Source organism: Chanodichthys erythropterus, chromosome 13 (assembly GCF_024489055.1).
Source record: "Chanodichthys erythropterus isolate Z2021 chromosome 13, ASM2448905v1, whole genome shotgun sequence".
In the NCBI taxonomy this organism is placed as follows: Eukaryota; Metazoa; Chordata; class Actinopteri; order Cypriniformes; family Xenocyprididae; genus Chanodichthys; species Chanodichthys erythropterus.
Window position 1 is genome coordinate 7,036,050 of NC_090233.1, and position 19,209 is coordinate 7,055,258.

General features: G+C 34.7%; 1 protein-coding gene across 4 annotated transcripts in view; it reads right to left on the bottom strand.

Annotated features, from left to right (window-relative positions):
• arhgef12b (Rho guanine nucleotide exchange factor (GEF) 12b) overlaps nt 1-19,209 on the bottom strand; it is a 101,202-nt gene that overhangs the window by 42,043 nt on the left and 39,950 nt on the right. For 3 of the 4 annotated variants that reach the window (XM_067405490.1, XM_067405489.1, XM_067405488.1), the window contains 7 exons: nt 16,738-16,758; nt 13,181-13,275; nt 3,449-3,547; nt 3,079-3,128; nt 1,667-1,724; nt 1,350-1,543; nt 564-683 (listed from right to left, as the gene is read on the bottom strand). In XM_067405490.1, coding sequence (XP_067261591.1) covers nt 564-683; nt 1,350-1,543; nt 1,667-1,724; nt 3,079-3,128; nt 3,449-3,547; nt 13,181-13,275; nt 16,738-16,758 — 637 coding nt within the window. Of the gene's footprint in view, nt 1-563; nt 684-1,349; nt 1,544-1,666; nt 1,725-2,165; nt 2,338-3,078; nt 3,129-3,448; nt 3,548-13,180; nt 13,276-16,737; nt 16,759-19,209 lie in introns of those variants that run through there. The other variant, XM_067405491.1, reaches the window with a different exon arrangement.

Below are 19,209 nucleotides of genomic sequence, written 5' to 3' on the forward strand. Positions count from 1 at the left end.
ATATATATATATATATATATATATATATATATATATATATATATATATATATATATATATATATATAAAATGAGATTGTCTATTTTGGTTTTATGGTGACTTTAAGTGGAGTACTAAAATAACTAAATAAACTTAACCCTAATAATAAAAAAACAACTATATAGAATATTGTAGAATATTGTTGTGTTATATATATATATATATAAAAGTGTGTGTGTTTTACTGATGGATAAAATTTCATGTTACTTATACACACATTTAAAAAAAAAAAAGAGATTGTGTCTGTGAATCTAATCATCTAATGGTCATATAAAAAGGAAAATAAATAAAATAAGAAATTATGTTTCGCAAAAAGAAAATGAAGCCCCAAAGTGTAATTATTTTCAGGTCAATTAATCACATTTAATTTTATTAATGCAAAAATGTGATTCATAATGCCCAGACACAATCATTACAATATATATATTTATTTATTAGGTTTTAGAATTGAGAATTCCTCTGAATTCTCAGAGGAAGGGAGTCTGTGTGTGTGCGTGTATGTGTGCGGTTGTATGAGTCTGTACCTGTCCAGTCCCAGTGGGCTTGCTGAGCTGCTCCTGGTGCTGTGGAATGTGCTTCTTGGTGTCCTGGATTTCCTTCAGTAGTTTAGGTGTAGGGTTCCTGCTGTACTCCTCCGTCATGGCCTGTAATTTTTCAAACATCACAGCGGCTCTGATCATTCACACGTCTCATGTCATAGAGGATGTGAGATTAAAAACTCTGTCACATCACGTGGTTGATACACTTATGAGTATGAGCTCAATGAGAGTTCTAACCACATTCGAGTCAGTCTATAATAATAGCTTCAGTTCTGCAAATTAAGACAATATTTTCCCATGGTTCAAAACCAAATGTGTACTATATACAGCATACATAAATGCATACAAAAACTAACATGTTGCGATATTGACACTGCAAGTAACTATGTGGCAGCAGCATTGCAAGTATTCTTAATCAGCAACATAGTATTTTATAATAATAAAATAAATACATTTCTTGACATGTAGATGAAAGTGTCTTTTCTGTTGCTTTAAATCAATTTAAAGTGTTCTTGCTGAAAAAAATAAATCTGACTCCAACTTAATAGTAGTCAATAGTGTATAATTTAAACGGTTATGAGAAAATACTCAATCTAGTAACCCAGAAATAGCTTATTTTTGTTTAGAGCCACAGCTCTGTCTTTGAAAGCATGTGACTGCTGATATATTTTTGCTGCTGTGATGCTTGCAGTTCTATAAAAGAAAAAGAACGGGGGCTGACGGAGATCAAGGCTGTTTTTCTGTGATCTGAGGACAAGACTGAGTTCTTACCCATACAGACAGAGGGGTCGGTTTGCGCTCCGAGGGGCTGGGGGAAGAAGAGGAGCGGTCTGGACCGATGGGCCCTGGGGAGTGAGGGGAAGTGAGCGAGAAGAGAGGCCCCTCCTCCACCTCACCATCTGAGAGGGGGATCTGAGGCAGGCCCGGCGGTCTCCCCAGCACGGTTAGGGCCACATAGGAACCCGCTGTACACAAACACACACAAATAGGTTATCTGTACAGAAAAACCAACAACTGTACAGTATTATTAACTTTAAATGTGAATAACTTCAGTAAAAGGATTAAAGTGAAAGACACAGGCTACTTACATTTTATTAGCTTTACAACTTCTACATGATTTGAATGTGTAACTAATGTCCCATTGACCTGAAAAACAAAAAACAGATTAAATTAAATTCATAATCAGCAAATCAGAATGCTACATTAGTGCTGTATAAACTTAAAAGCGCAACTTTATTTTTATATAAAGCCTTTAAAAGTTGCTTCTCAACATTAAAGGGATAGTTCGCCCAAAAATGGATACCGACATTCTTCAACATATCTTATCTTGTGTTCAGCAGAAGAAAGAAATTCATACAGGTTTGGAACAACTTGAGGGTGAGTAAATGATGACAATTTTCATTTTTTTGCATAACTATACGAGCAATATTGCCAGTTACTTTGTGCACCAGTACAAAAATAGTGCAAAAATGCTTTTTATTTAACTTGTTTATGAGTTGAAAGTCTTGCATGATCAAACTACATTTCCCATCATTCTCTGTAACAGCATAATTATATATATCCACAGATAAAGCATAAATTACACACCAAACATAATGCCATTTGGTTACACCAGTGCTCCACAAAAGCGTCCCATCTTTGTTAAGTAGTGGAAATGAGAAGAAATATGAAATGGCACAAAGTGTGAAGGTACACTACTGTTCAAAAGTATGATTTTCTTTTAAACAAATAATACTTTTATTCAGCAAGGACACATTAAATTGATCAAACGTGACAGTAAAGACATTTATAATGTTACAAAAGACTTCTATTTCAAATATATGCTGTTCTTTTGAACTTTCTATTCATCAAAGAATCCTGAAAAATGATTCACAATTCAAAACACAACTGTTTTAATCACTGATAATAATAATAATAATAATAATAATAATAATAATAAAAGTTTCTTGAGCGCCAAATCAGCATATTAGAATGATGTGACACTAAAGTCTGGAGAAATTATGCAGAAAATTCTGCATTGCCAACACAGGATTAAATTACATTTTAAGATAAATCCAAATAGAAAACATTCATATTAAATTGTAATAAAATCACTGTTTTTACTGTATTTTTGATCAAATAAATGCAGCCTTGGTGAGACTACTTTCATCTTACTGACCATCCAAACTTTTGAACAGTAGTGTACGTCACATCATAACTATGACATATTATGATTTCCAAACTCATAAGCAGGACCAAAGAAATATATACATCTATTCTTCTTCATTCAGCCAGCAGGTGGCAGAACGCGGCACCCGAGGCATCCTGCCGACATCAGGTGAGCCTGTCTGGGGAGCTTCTTTGTACTGTAGCCTCAGGGCTTAAAGACACAAGCCCCAAAAACAGTTTCTGATCATACAGACTGAGCTCATTTTTAACTGAATCTCAAGTATTTATTTTAAAATCTACTCTGATTAATAAATCTAAACCTCATCACAGTGGAGCCCCTGATGGTCATCACCTTTATGATCCGGTCACCTGTCTGAACACCAGCTCGCATGGCAGCTCCATCTACAAGCAAAAGAAGAGAAAGAGAGATCATGCAAAGAGTGTCCATATGATTCCATCATTGTGCCACAAGATGTTACCGCCACAGTGTAAGGATGATAACAAGTAGCTTGAATACACATTTTCCCTGCCTCACTGCAACTATGTATTTAGCACCGTCAGTGTCATAATTATACCGTACTGTGGTGTTACACAACTGGATAATTATCCAAGCCTGGGTAGTAAAAGAGACAATTGTGTGTTTAAGTCACTTGTGAAACTGCTCTGCATGTGTATGTTATGAAGGGCAAAACAAGGAAAAAGAACAACAGGGTCTTTCTTACCCTCTTTTACAAGCTGTACAAACACAGGGTTATCGCCGCTCACTGTCAGCCCAAAGCCATTCTCATCTTTTTGGATGATGACACAACGCTGCACAAGCCCTGCGAGACAAATAGACAGAGAGAGAGGGGGATAAAGGAATGGAAAGATGTGGAGGGTGCAAGAGAAAGGATAAGGACTTGGTAAGTAGCACTCAAGGAGCTGGATAAAGAAGAGTGTGTTATTCCTGGTCACATACAGTAGAGTGGTTTTGTGTGTGTGTAAAACCAGAACAAACAGTTGAGAGAGAGTAGATGAATGCACCGAAAATGATTTCTTAAAAGGCCTTGAGCATGCCAGATGCACTCAGTCGTAAAAGAGCTTTAGAAATGACATAAACAACAAAAACCTGTTTCTTTTCTGGCATGCTCGAGACTTTATAGGAAGTCTATGTGAGCAAATGTGAGAAAGACTTTTAAACTCAAAAATACACTACTGTTCAAAAGTTTGGGGTCAGTACGATTTTTTTAAAATGAAATTAATACTTCCATTTAGGAATGATGCATTAAATCGATGAAAAGTGACAAGGCATATTCAGGGCTCTACAATGCGACCATTTCGCTCGCATTTGCGCCTGAAAATAACTGTGTACTAGTGTGAAAAAAATATTTAGATGCACTGGTGCGAGTGACCTGATCGATTCTCAAGAATAGAACTATAATACAGTCGGAACAAAAAGTACACCTCCTAAAATGCATGTACACTAAACAACAGTTATGTTTCGTACTGTGATCAGCTGCTTTTCATGCCTTCATTCCAAGACTTCGCTTCAGTCAGCAGAGCAAGTGCAAAAGATGTGCGCAACGGACTACACTTCAAAGATTGTTTACAAGGTGAAACAGGTATGACGCAGTCTCATGATGCTGATGTTTCGGCCAAATTAACTGGAAATACTACATTTGGATTATCATAAGCAAGGTTGGAAATTTAAGGGGGCTTGAGAGCAAAAATGCCACCAAAAATTAATACAATTTGTATTATGTTATGTTATGTTATGTTATGTTATGTTATGTTATGTTATGTTATGTTATGTTATGTTGTTATGTTATGTTATGTTGTTATGTTATGTTATGTTATGTTATGTTATGTTATTATGTATGTTATGAATGCCCGTGCTGCCATTTTACTTTTGCTTTTAAAGTAGCGGCAATTCGGAGGCAGCAATTGCTTGAATGGTGGGTGGGTTCATTATCATTCTTAATGAAAAATACAACAACAAAACAGTACAATGACAAACTATATGCGCTTTTACATTTCGCTTTGCAACCAAATCTTCATCCATTGTCTTGTCATTCAGAGAAGTGAGGGAAGAAATGGGTGAAGTGAATTTAGCAGATGCGTTCAGTTTTTAACTGTTTTCTCTAACTAAACTAAATTGTTTTTATTACTATAAAAAAAATTTAAACGACGGTCGGGGCGGTGCCACGGTCACGGTGCGCAAGTGAAGTGTTGAAGTGATGTAACTGGTGTTGCAGCTGAACACTGGTAACACCATCGATCTCAATCTAATATGGTAGTTAAGTAATATCACACGAGTAGACTCCTGTTTCTCCGAGTATTGGCATGATTGCAAATGTGATACTTACTGATCTTATTGAAGGCCAATAAACAAGCTGATATTAAGTGATTTAACATTAGACACAATAATGTCTGTTTTTGCTTTATTTTATGAAAATAGTTCACGCAACGGTGATTCTTGAAGGAATCTGTGTTTTGAATGAATGAATGAATGACTCCCACATTAAGATTTACCGCCACCTACTGGCGGCAAATGTAAATACATTTATTTTCATATTTACACTTTACATAGACTGTTTTTACTTTAAGTTTAATTTTTTTTTTTTTTTTACATTTTTCTAAATTCAAAAAATTATATTTAAAAACATTAATACATTATTTACCAATGCGCTACATTAAGCAGTCTATGTAAATGTGTGAGCTTTTGTGCTGTTTCTGCAGTGCAAAGATGATTTTTTTATTTTATTTATTTTGACAGGTAACAGTCTGATTGTTCTAACTGAATTTATTGTTTAACATTTAAACACAAATTTTCCATTTTAATTTAAGAAAAAAATGCTCTTATAATTAAAAATGCCTGTGGAAATTAATTTAAAGGAGCAAATATTGCCCTGTAATGGAAAAGTAAGTATGTTATTGATCAGAAAGTGCTCCTAAATTTTTGGCTGTGCTCCAATTTTTTATTTATTTTTATTTTTTTTATTAGGAGCACAAGAAAAATGTTAGCGTAGAGCACTGATATTGCTTTATATATATATATATATATATATATATATATATATATATATATATATATATATATATATATATATATATATATATATATAAATCAGCATAACTTTTCAGGTTGATAATAAAAATAAATGTTTCTTGAGCACCAAATCAGTATATTAGAATTACATTTCAAAATCTATTAAAATAGAATACAGTTTTTTTTATTGTAATATTTTACAGTATTATTTTGATCAAATAAATGCAGCCTTTGTGAGCATTAGAGACTTCTTTCAAAAATATTGTACCAATCCCAAACGTTTGATCAGTATGAATATGTGGAAAATGAAACCTCATTTCACAGTATAAATATGCTCGGGGAGAAAAAGATTTTAGATGATTTCAAAATCGAGATGAAACAGAGTTTGTAACCCATTTTACTTTGTATTTTCAAGAAAAACAAAATATTCAACACGAAAAATTACATTATTTTCAATTAATAATAGAAAAATAAGAGGGTTTGATATTGTCAGAGTAGGAGCAAGTTATTACATTATGATGAAAGATTATAAAACATGTTTTTCTCTGATAAACAGCAATTTATAATAAGATCAGGAAGGTGTATTAAAGTAAATGGGGTCAATTTTGATTTCAGGATGACTGTAAACTGGCATAACCTTACAATACAATGAAAATTATATAACTGTATGGACTTTTTGTACATATCATAAATTAAGACCCTGCAATCAATTAAGCATATTTGTGCAAGCATCTTCAGAAAAGAATAAATTCAAATATTAGTACTGAAGTCCTTAACAAGAAAAAGTTCATTAAAAATGCAAGTTTAAAATAATGAATTGAAAAATAAGCACCAAACTCCCCACAAATAAAAAAAATAATATAACAGCAGAAAAGAGCTGTGGAGATACAAAACACGTGTGTACCAACTACACAAATTAAGATTTATTCAGCACAAATAATGTTTTTTTCCCCTTGTTTTAAATCTGAATCTTTTAGTGTGTAAACACATAGTTATTCCAGATCTGTCAAGTACAGAAACTATAGAAAGTTGTATGCCTCAGCTGACTTGTGTCTTTCAACAGGTCTTACATGGACACTGCTTTTGTGAAGAGTGGAAGTGTAAAAAAAAAAAAAAAAAAAAAAAAACATGTCAGATAACAAGTATCTCACTAGACTGGATCAGTCTGCAATGCGTTTACAAGAAACGCTTTGGTGTAGCTCATAATCTATTCATGTGTGATGGCTACAAAGCGGATGTTCCTCCATTTGTGCTGCTAACACAAAAACACACATGCACTCGCAAACACTCGGGCTGAGTGAAGCCATTACATTGGACTCCATGCCGATGCACTCCAAATTTGTGACAACCACACTCAATAAAACAGGACAAATCGACTCATCCTTTTCTTTACATGTAATATGAGTTGGTTATAAATTTTAATCTAATGCTCAAACTACTGTATGAAAATGACGTGCTTTCTCAATGAACAACTTGAGCTGGGCGCACTTGATCAACTAACCACAAAAAATTGGCTAAATAAAATGTTTCAAGCATCTGTTCATTCATTCTGTTCACTTACATCAAACAGATGGCTGTAAAGTAAGACTAAAAGAAAAATGAAGGCATGAACTCTCTACAGAATAGATAAAAAAAAAAAAAAAAGTGTAACAGAGAGAGACTGTTGCAGAAAGGTTAAGGTGTGTGAGGAAAAGGCACAGCACTTTACCTCAATAATGCAAGGGACCACGATTACTCATTATTAAACGAGTGAATCCAAATCCACCAATGTATAGTCTGACACCAAGACATGCTAAAGGATTGGTGCAATTGAGTGTAATAGGCCGGCAGGCATAAAAGAGAAAGAATGAGGCTCACACACAAACACATACACACAAACCACAGCAAAACCCCAGAACAGCGGCAGTGACCCATTGACTCTTACCACAGGACTCTGGCCTTCCGTCGGCTACTACACTCTGAACAGGCAGTTCTGACAGCAGAAAACATGCGGCACACACACACAAACAGCAGAAAACAGCAAAGAAAATAATACGATTAAGGAAAAAAATCTTAATAAAAAGAGAAAAAGAAACTGATATAGGATTTATATGGAGGAAATCTGTGGAATTCAGCTGAATTTATCAATTTAGAGTTTTCAACTAGAAATAATGAAGAAAAGGGTAAAACAATTTAATAAAAAGTTTTTGAATATAAATTGTATAATAAATAAATAATACAACAAGAATAAAACTATTATTTATTATTCTTCTAAGTATCACTTGAATTGAGATTTGAGAATAAAAAATAAATAAACAAAAATTCTATTTCAAATAAATGCTGTTCCTTTCAACTTTCTCTTCATCAAAGATTCCTAAAAAAAAAGCTCACAACTGCTTTCTTCAGAGCCCCTAAAAGGACCTTTGTGAAAACAAACAAACAAACAAAAAAAATATGGCGAAATTCTGTCGCTGCGTCTGAAATCAAACACTTCCCTACTATATAGCATGCGAAAAACAGTACGCCAAAAGAGTAGTATGTCCACATTAAGAGTATTCGAAAAACAGTAGGCAAAAAGTCCCCGGATGACCTACTACTTCTGGCGAGTTTCTGAAGTGCACATTTGATGGACACTTTACTATCCCATGAGGCCGTGGGAGAGGATTTATGAATGAAGCGTGAAGCGACACAACTGACGCTGGTAGGTAATGACAACATGGCAGATGTAGTACGCCCAGATTGCATTAATACTACACACATTCATACACTACAGAACATACTTTTTTAACAGTCACAAAGTAAGTTCAAGTTCAAATGCAGCACGTGATTTCAGATGCACCATGTATACATTTTATTTTTGCAAAGGTCCCTTTATAGGCTCTGTAGTTTTCAACATTGTTAACAATAAATGTTTCTTTTAATTATTGAACAATACAAATCAACACCATTGTGAGTATGACTAAAAGATTGCTAAGAAGTATTTCCTACTAAAGCAAGGCAGTATTTGACCCTGGTAAGCGTATCCATAGCAGACAGGTGGGAGTGGCCTTGGAAAGCAACATGCCCAGTGCACTATGGGTGTTTTCCTACCTATTGGGCAAAAGGGAACACAACCTTTTTTCTCTGTTTTCTCTAGTAAGATTTCAAAAACTTTTCCGCCAGTGATGAAGTACATTTTTAAGTACTGAGTAATATTAACTAACAACATTTACTTTAGTATAGGGTTAGGAATAAGGTTTCGATTAGGGTTGGTTGCATGTAATTATGCATAATTTACTATTACTTCTACAGTTAGAACATGTACAATATGCAACAAGAACACTTAAAGTGTTACCTAAATTTTACACTAAATTAAAAAAAAAAAAAAATGTAAACTTAATGTAAACTTAATAAATCCTGATTTTTGCATGAAATATTCACAAAGGTTTTATGAACAAAAATAAATGTGTATGCACAATTATTTGGATGTTGGTTGTCAAACAGTCAATGTATCCATGACCAACAGATGCTTCTTCCTTTTCCTCCCAAATCATTTATAAAACGATGACTCAAACCCATCTGAGACACACCCTGTATATCCTCCTTGATGACTCAGCTAGATCCCTTACTAAAATAAACTGTCATCCTCAAATGAGATTTCCCTCTCTGATGGCCGCACAGCTGTGCGTCTCTGAAGCAGGAAGAGAGAGAGAGGGATTACAGCCCTCTGACAACATCCGGAGCTTGTGATGAGATGGGCCTCCCACATAACTGTATAGCCGGGCTGCTAAAACGATATGAAGTCCAAAGCTCTGGGAATTAAAGAGTTAAACTTCCATGCTGCATGGCAACATGGGCTCTGATGTGCTTGATTTGATCACTTCAGTCATGTCTAGTTAATCCCAAGAAAGATTAGAAATGAGTCATGAATTCAAATCCAGGTTTGAAACACAGATGTGTGAGGAGTTCAGAAAAGTATACAAAGAGCAAATTTTCACCACTACATGATGTTAAAAAGTCAAGTGTGAATATTTGCATTTTGCTTTTGTCCAACAAGCAATTTTTTTATTGCTCACTATTGGTTCGTGTGTCTGGAACCAGCATTTGATATTGCTGTAAGATGAGTAAAAGTAACACACTCCATAAGTGTAAACAGAGTGAAAAGAAATGATGATATGACGAACAACCATTGACAAAAAGAGAATGTTTAAAATAGTTAGTCAAAAATGTGTCATAATATGTTTTATTTGCACTTACACAATTAAATTTCACATATTTTTGATTTTAAACCTGCAACCGATTTAAAAGATTTGCAGATCTGTGGTGAAGGGAAAGATTTTTTGTGGATTTAAATTTATATATCGTATGAGATCGGGGAAGTTATGTAGACTTTATAGTGTTCTTTTTGTCATTTTTAGGCTTGACAGCCTAAAGTTCTCATTCATTTTCATTGTATATATAAGTGCAATGTAAACATTTGGCCGTTTGAGCCCCGCAGAAGTGAGTCAAGATAAAACTACACTTCATCTGAACCACACACATAACTTGATAAAAGTGTCAATTATTTAATGATGGTAAATTTTCAAGTTTTCAAGACAAGGGTATTTATTACGACATGTTGGGCCAAACTGACACAACTGGGTCGAGTTTCATATGTATTTAAAATGTTAGAAATTTTAGCAATTATTTAGCGTTACCTTTTATATGTTTCCAGTGTAATTTTTTCATTGTTATATTTTCATTTATATACTGCAGTTCAAAGTAAGGTTTTTCAATATTTCTAAAGTCTCTTATGCTCACGAAGGCTGTATTTATTTAATTGAAAATACAGTAAAAAACAGTAATATTGTAATTTACTCCTGTGACGGCAAACAGCAGCCAAAAGGGGCTATTCACACAGAAAGCATTTTTATGGTTAAAAAAGCAAGACGCAGGTCAGTGAAGTGGAAAAAAATGCTAGGTCTAGAGACCCAGGTCTTTTTTAAAAGTTAAATACTTATTTTAACTTTAGTCGCAAGATGCAAAGTTGCAAAAGTCACAACACGCGAATGCAACGGTTAAACATCCGTCTATCGCATGTTTACATTGAAAAACAATGGAATGGAAAAGTCATGCAGCGAAATGGAAAAATGCGTTATGTTTGAACGACCCCTTACTTCAGTTGTCAGCGTCACATGATCCTTCAGAAATAATTCTAATATCAGGGCTCTAGACTAATATTAGAGAGTAGCGGCACCACCAGTGCCACTAAGTTCTACAGATAGTGGCACCAGTACCTGATTTGGTAGCACTGCACATGTAATATTAATAATATTACCCGTTATGTCTCTTGGAAATGCACATTTGACAGTAGCTTGAGTTGACAGTAGCATGAGTTTGATTTGAGTTCATAAACAAAAACAGTAACATCTGTAAAAATTTGAACAACCTCATTTTTATGCAGTAAAAATTTAAATATTCTGACTGTCTTATTAAAATTACTAAATTATTAAAATTGACCATTGGTCTTTCATAGTATCATACATTTGTAGATCATGCTAACCATAGATAAAACCACACACAGCACCTTTTTACCATGGTAAACAGTATGGTTTCTGTGGTATTTGTTATGAAAAATGGTAGCCACAAGAAAATACTGTAATTATATTACATTACTCCTTTAATAAATTAAATACATGTCTGCATTAATATAATAAATTAGATATGAATATCCCACTTTTTTTCTACAACACCACAGTTACAGCTGTACAATAAATCCATGGTAAATGTTGATGATTTGTGGATTGAAAAGCCTTCTAACTGGTCATTGTGGCACAATGTTTCAAGAAACATTTCTTATTAATAACTTAAACATTACGTTTTACTATCTTATTTAACTGTCAAAGGTGCCCTAGAATTAAAATTTGAATTTACCTTGGCAAAGTTGAATAACAAGAGTTCAGTACATGGAAATGACATACAGTGAGTCTCAAACACCATTGTTTCCTCCTCCTTATATAAATCTCATTTGTTTAAATGACCTCCGAAGAACAGGCGAATCTCAACATGACACCGACTGTTACGTAACAGTTGGGATCATTAATATGTACGCCCCCAATATTTGCATATGCCAGCTCATGTTCAAGGCATTACACAAGGGCAGGACATCTGGATGTGCACAGCTGAATCATCAGACTAGGTAAGCAAGCAAGGACAATAGCGAAAAATGGCAGATGGAGCAATAATAACTGACATGATCCATGATGATATGGTATTTTTAGTGATATTTGTAAATTGCCTTTCTAAATGTTTCGATAGCATGTTGCTAATGTACTGTTAAATGTGGTTAAAGTTACCATCGTTTCTTACTGTATTCACAAAGACAAGTTATTTTTATTATTAAACACTTGCAGTCTGTATAATTCATAAACAACTTCATTCTTTATAAATCTCTCCAATAGTGTGTAATGTTAGCTTTAGCCACGGAGCACTATCAAACTCATTCAGAATCAAATGTAAACATCCAAATAAATACCATACTTTGCTGCATGACGAACACTTTGTAAATATCCATTTTGAGGGTTATATTAGCTGTGTGAACTTTGTTTATGCTGTTTAAGACAAGCACATGCTCCCTGGGCGGAATTTAAAGGGGCCGCAGCCTGAATCGGCGCATATTTAATGATGCCCCAAAATAGGCAGTTAAAAAAAGGAATAAAAAAAAAATCTATGGGGTATTTTGAGCTGAAACTTCACAGACACATTCAGGGGACACCTTTGACTTATATTACACCTTTTAAAACAGTTGCTGCTTATTGTTTTTCATGGAAACTGTGATACATTTTTCAGGACTCTGATGAATAGAAAGTTCAAAAGAACAGCATTTATTTAAAAAATCGTACAGACCCCAAACTTTTGAATGGTAGTGTATGATGCTGATAAGCCAGTAATATAATGTTTAATGACAGGTTCTATTGTTTATGGGTGAACTACTCCTTTAAGTGTTGCACTGAGTCTGATCCATGAATACATTTCTCAGCGGTGGCCAAAAGTCAAAGTCAGTGTTAAGCCTTTAAACAAGGTGTTACTCCAGTATTTAAATGATGATTGAGGTCCCTGTGGCCCTTCTGATGTCACAGCTTGACATGTTCCTGGTGTAATTATCTTTATACAGACTGAGGCAGTCCAGCAGCACAAGTTGGGTCTGCATTCAATCTCTCAAACAATAAATCTACAGACATGCAAGTTCACTGATCTTTAGAGCACTGTGCACTATATCTGCACAACATCCAAGCTGTCACAACCCACATTTCATTATAAACAACCTGATTAATCTGGTCAGTTACTTTTACTTTTCAAACAAAATAACTTGAAAACACTGAAACATCTTGTACCACAAAGTATTCTTGGAATGAAGAAAACCAGAGAGAGAGACAGTTATGCATTATTTAGAAGTCTTTCAAGAGGAGACAAACAGGCGGGTTCTTACCTGTGGGGTCAAATTCATGCGAGGGGGGGACTGACGTCTTGTCGCTTTTGGGCTTTTTGTCTGGGGGATGGTCCTTGCTGAGAATACTTCCTGTCCTGTGCACACACACACAAACAGGGAAAAAAGGGTCACCATCACCGCCACATCTTGCTATTCTTATCCAACAGCACACAAAAACTAGACAGGAAATTTGGATCCACTTACAAAAGTTCGCACTCATGCCCCCTGTCCAAAAACAGGCCCAGAGAGAGCAGACAAAACATTTCTGACCTACACAATGCAAACTGTTCACTGTGAATTCGCCAATTACAAAGAGCTATCGTGATGATGGCTCAGGATGGTTGCGTAGTCATCCATTAACCTAGTTCTGAGTTTAGCTTTATTATGGTACTTTAAAGGGGATGAATTTATAGATGGCACTTCCCAGAGTGGGTTTCAGCATATTGTGCTGGTAAATTGAGAAAATAAATGTATATTTTGCATTTGTTTTAATTAAATTATTTTGTCTCTATAAATGCAATTATTTAGCTGTTTTGCACACTTGTGACAAACAGAAAAGCTCATCATTTCTCCATCTTCCCACCAGTCACAAAAACTTAAAGACACATTGCGATTTTCTTCCTCTTATTTTTGTTTAGTGTTACATTAATTTATGGAGCTCCTAAAGCAGGGGTGCCCAATCCTGTTCCAGGACATCTACCTACCTGCAGAGTCCAGATCCAGCCCTGATCCAACACACCTGTCTGTAATTATCAAGTGCTGCTGAAGATCTTAATTAGCTGGTTCAATTGTGTTTGATCAGAGTTGGAGCTGAAATTTGCGTGAAGGTAGATCTTCAGGTACAGGATTGGGCATCCCTGCGCCGAAGAGACACGGTGATGATAAAAAAAAATAAAAATAATTATATATATATATATATATATACACACACACACACACACACACACACACAGGGAGTGCAGAATTATTAGGCAAGTTGTATTTTTGAGGATTAATTTTATTATTGAACAACAACCATGTTCTCAATGAACACAAACTCAATATCAAAGCTGAATATTTTTGGAAGTAGTTTTTAGTTTTAGCTATTTTAGGGGGATATCTGTGTGTGCAGGTGACTATTACTGTTGCCTAATAATTATGCACTTAACAAAAAACAAATTTATACCCATTTCAATTATTTATTTTTACCAGTGAAACCAATATAACATCTCAACATTCACAAATATACATTTCTGACATTCAAAAACCAAACAAAAACAAATCAGTGACCAATATAGCCACCTTTCTTTGCAAGGACACTCAAAAGCCTGCCATCCATGGATTCTGTCAGTGTTTTGATCTGTTCACCATCAACATTGCGTGCAGCAGCAACCACAGCCTCCCAGACACTGTTCAGAGAGGTGTACTGTTTTCCCTCCTTGTAAATCGCACATTTGATGATGGACCACAGGTTCTCAATGGGGTTCAGATCAGGTGAACAAGGAGGCCATATCATTAGATTTTCTTCTTTTATACCCTTTCTTGCCAGCCACGCTGTGGAGTACTTGGTGAAATGGAGCATTGTCCTGCATGAAAATCATGTTGTTTTTCTTGAAGGATACAGACTTCTTCCTGTACCACTGCTTGAAGAAGGTGTCTTCCAGAAACTGGCAGTAGGACTGGGAGTTGAGCTTGACTCCATCCTCAACCCGAAAAGGCCCCACAAGCTCATCTTTGATGATACCAGCCCAAACCAGTACTCCACCTCCACCTTGCTGGCGTCTGAGTCGGACTGGAGCTCTCTGCCCTTTACCAATCCAGCCACGGGCCCATCCATCTGGCCCATCAAGACTCACTCTCATTTCATCAGTCCATAAAACCTTAGAAAAATCAGTCTTGAGATATTTCTTGGCCCAGTCTTGACGTTTCAGCTTGTGTGTCTTGTTCAGTGGTGGTCGACTTTCTGCCTTTCTTACCTTGGCCATGTCTCTGAGTATTGCACACCTTGTGCTTTTGGGCACTCCAGTGATGTTGCAGCTCTGAAATATGGCCAAACTGGTGGCAAGTGGCATCTTGGCAGCTGCACGCTTGACTTTTCTCAGTTCACGGGCAGTTATTTTGCGCCTTGGTTTTTCCACACGCTTCTTGCGACCCTGTTGACTATTTTGAATGAAACGCTTGATTGTTCGATGATCACGCTTCAGAAGCTTGGCTATTTTAAGACTGCTGCATCCCTCTGCAATATATCTCACTATTTTTGACTTTTCTGAGCCTGTCAAGTCCTTCTTTTGACCCATTTTGCCAAAGGAAAGGAAGTTGCCTAATAATTATGCACACCTGATATAGGGTGTTGATGTCATTAGACCACACCCCTTCTCATTACAGAGATGCACATCACCTAATATGCTTAATTGGTAGTAGGCTTTCCAGCCTATACAGCTTGGAGTAAGAAAACATGCATAACGAGGATGATGTGGTCAAAATACTCATTAGCCTAATAATTCTGCACTCCCTGTACACACACACACACACACACATATGGAATGCGAGGAAAAATGATAAGTTAATGCTTTTGCGTTCTCTTGCAAATGTTTTGCATACTCCCCAAAAAAACATTGTGTTCAGTTGCAAAATGTTTGCATTCTCCCAAGAAACTTTTGAGGTCTTTGCGAGAGAACGCAGTTTCTCAGGGGAAGACAAAACTTTTGCGAGAGAACACAAAAGCTTTGAATTTTATATTTTTCCCTCTCATCCCATATTTTTTTCCATCACAATGGCTCTTTGAGGAGCTCCACATTAATTCAAACTTTTAGGGTCAGTATTCAGATTTTTTTTAAGAAATTAATACTTTTATTTAACAAGCACACAATGTGAAGTTTATAATGTTACAAAAGACTCCTATTTCAAATAAATGCTGCTCTTTTGAATTTTTTATTCATCAAAGAATGCTGAAAAAAAACAATTAACTTTTTTAAAATATATAAGAATAGAAAAGTTATTTTAAATTGTAATTCACAATATTACTGTTTATCCTGTATTTTTGATCAAATAAATGCAGCCTTGGTGAGCACAACAGACTTCCTTTAAAAACATGTTAAAAATCTTACCAAACTTGGTATAATTCAGAAGAAATGTTTTGAAAAAAATGTAGATTGCTAACTTTCAAGACTATAGTCTAAGCAGTTTATGCAACCGGCCACAGACTGTGATTCTTACAACTGATTTTAAATATGTTGTAATTCCTAGAAGTTGGCGAGTTTTGCAATTTCGCATTTGATGAGTGTACGCTTTGGATCCTGCTCACAAGCAAATAAGCAAACTAACTGAAAGAAAGGATATGACTCAATTTCCATATGAATATAAAGATTGAGTTAATGCTGTGAATCTGAGCATTTATTTTCAAACTGTGTCACATTCATATCAGCAGCAAAATCAGTGTTGTGTCTACCCTCAACCTGCCCATATCGCTGTCTGCAGAAAACCGCCATTAGCTGTCTGTCTGGTTGCCGTGCTTCTCTCTGGGGATATGAGGGTGTTTCACTAAGAAAAGAGCAACAGAAAGGAAGAACGGCACTCACCTGCTCGCTTTTTTGGGAAACCTGGAAGACAAACAATGTATTTTTTAAAAAAAATGGATAACAGAAGTTTAACAATAGCAATTTGTTTTTCAAAGTTTCAAAGTGGTACACTACCATTCCAAAGGTCATTGAGATTTATTTAATGTCAATAAGATGGGTAAGACTTTTTTTAATGAAAGAAAGGTCTCCAAGGTTGCATTTATTTAATCAAAATTACAGTAAAAACAGTAACACTGTTAAATGTTATTACAGTTTAAAATAACTATTTTCTATTCATTTTAAAATTAAATTGATTCCAGTGATGCAAAGCTGAATTTTCAGCATCATTACTCCAGTCTTCAGTGTCACATGATCCTTTGGAAATAATTCTAATATGCTGCTTTAGTGAAACATTTTATATTTTTATCAATGTTGAAAACACTTGTGCTGCTTAATATTCTTAATAATATACATTTTTAGGATTTTTAGATTAATAGAAAGTTCAAAGAACAGCATTTGTTTGATTTATATTAATGTACTTGTTACTTTTGATCAACTGAATGCATCCTTGATGAATTAAATAAAATCTTACTGACCCCAAACTTTTAAAAGGTAGTGTATATGTATGACATAAACCTTAACATTATTTTAGGATAACATTAAACATGAAATTACTACTTACTAGCCCATGCCAAAAGAGCCCACCACCCACATTCAATATTTATACACAATTAATATAAAAATAATTTTTTAAAGACTTGTTCACCCAAGAATGAAAATTCTGTCTTCAATTACTCACCTTTGTCGTTCCACACCCATAAGACCTTCGTTCATGTTTGGAACACAAATTAAGATATTTTGATCAAATCTGATGGCTCGTGAGGCCTGCACTGAGAGCAAATTAACTTAGACTTTCAAATGCCCAGAAAGGTACTAAAAACATATTTAAAACAGTTTATGTGACTACAATGATCAAAAACCCTGCTTCATGAAGCTTCAAAGCTTTACGAATCTTTTGTTTTGAATCAGTGGTTTGGCGTGTGTATCAAACTGCCAAAGTCACGTGAACCACTGAAATTTTGAAACACTTATGACGTAACGAAGCCTTGTTTACTGAAATCATGTGACTTTGAGATCGTTTGATACATGCTCCAAACCAATGATTCGAAACAAAAGCTTCGCAGCTTCATGAAGATTTTGTTTTTTTGGTGCACAAAAAGTATTCTCGTGACTTCATAACATTAAGGTTGAACCACTATAGTCACATTAACTGTTTTAAATATATCTTTAATACATTTCTGGACGTTTAAAAGTCTAAACTAACTTGCTGTGAATACAGGCCTCACGAGCCATCGGATTTTATCAAAAATATCTTAATTTGTGTTCTAAAGATGAATGAAAGTCTTAGGGGTGTGGAACGACATGAGGCTTAGTAATAAATGAAATAATTTAATTTTTGGGTAAACTAACCATTTAAATAATGAATTAGAATTAGTTAAATTATATTATGCAATCACCTAGATGGCACATACCTCACTTCTATGACACCCTCTCACAATGCCACAATGTATGTATGTATGTATGTATGTATGTATGTATATGTGTGTATTTTTTATATATATATATATAATATATATATATATATAATATATATATATATATATATATATAATATATATATATATAATATATATATATAATATATATATATATATAATATATATATATATAATATATATATATATATATATATATAAAATTTTATTAATACAATATGTTATTGAAGTAAAAGTATCAATGGTATTTTACATTTTAATTATAGTAGGTGTATATAACCATATAGCTATTCCTGCAGGAAATTCAACAGAAATGTTTTATATACTAGATAACCAATTACTATTTATTGATATTCTAGTGAGTTATAATCTAGTAGCACAGATAAACAGGGCCTATAGTGGAATCTGGCTGACATACTTTCCTCATCAAGCACCACTAATGACCATTTCCAAAAGAAGCCCACAGAGACCATGCATCATTATTTTTCTGTGTTGTTTTCTTGGGATCATTACATCATTATTTTTGCTGTCCTGTCAGTGTAGAAACTACACACTCAAGCAATTTCTCTACTTTACGTCACCCTTATGTTGTGACTGCCTATATACAGTGTGCACTGCTGATGGTGGTGTTGCATAATGAATTTGTGTGTTAGACTTTCCATCCCCCTAAACTTTCCCCTGCCCAGTGTGTACCCCATAATCTGTTTGGTGTGTCTTGCAAATGGCTTCATGTACTGTACAAGAATCAGATTCAGTTGTAAGTATTCTTTTGTGGTCCATTCCTGCTGAAAAAAGTAGCCTAAACCAGCTCCTAATAACACAACTGGTTTAAATTGTTTATAGGTGGACATTTAGGCTAAAAACTAGGGCTAGAACTATAGGATAAAATAATTGTGATTCATCTAATGATTTAGAACCAGTGTTTAGAAAGCAGAAT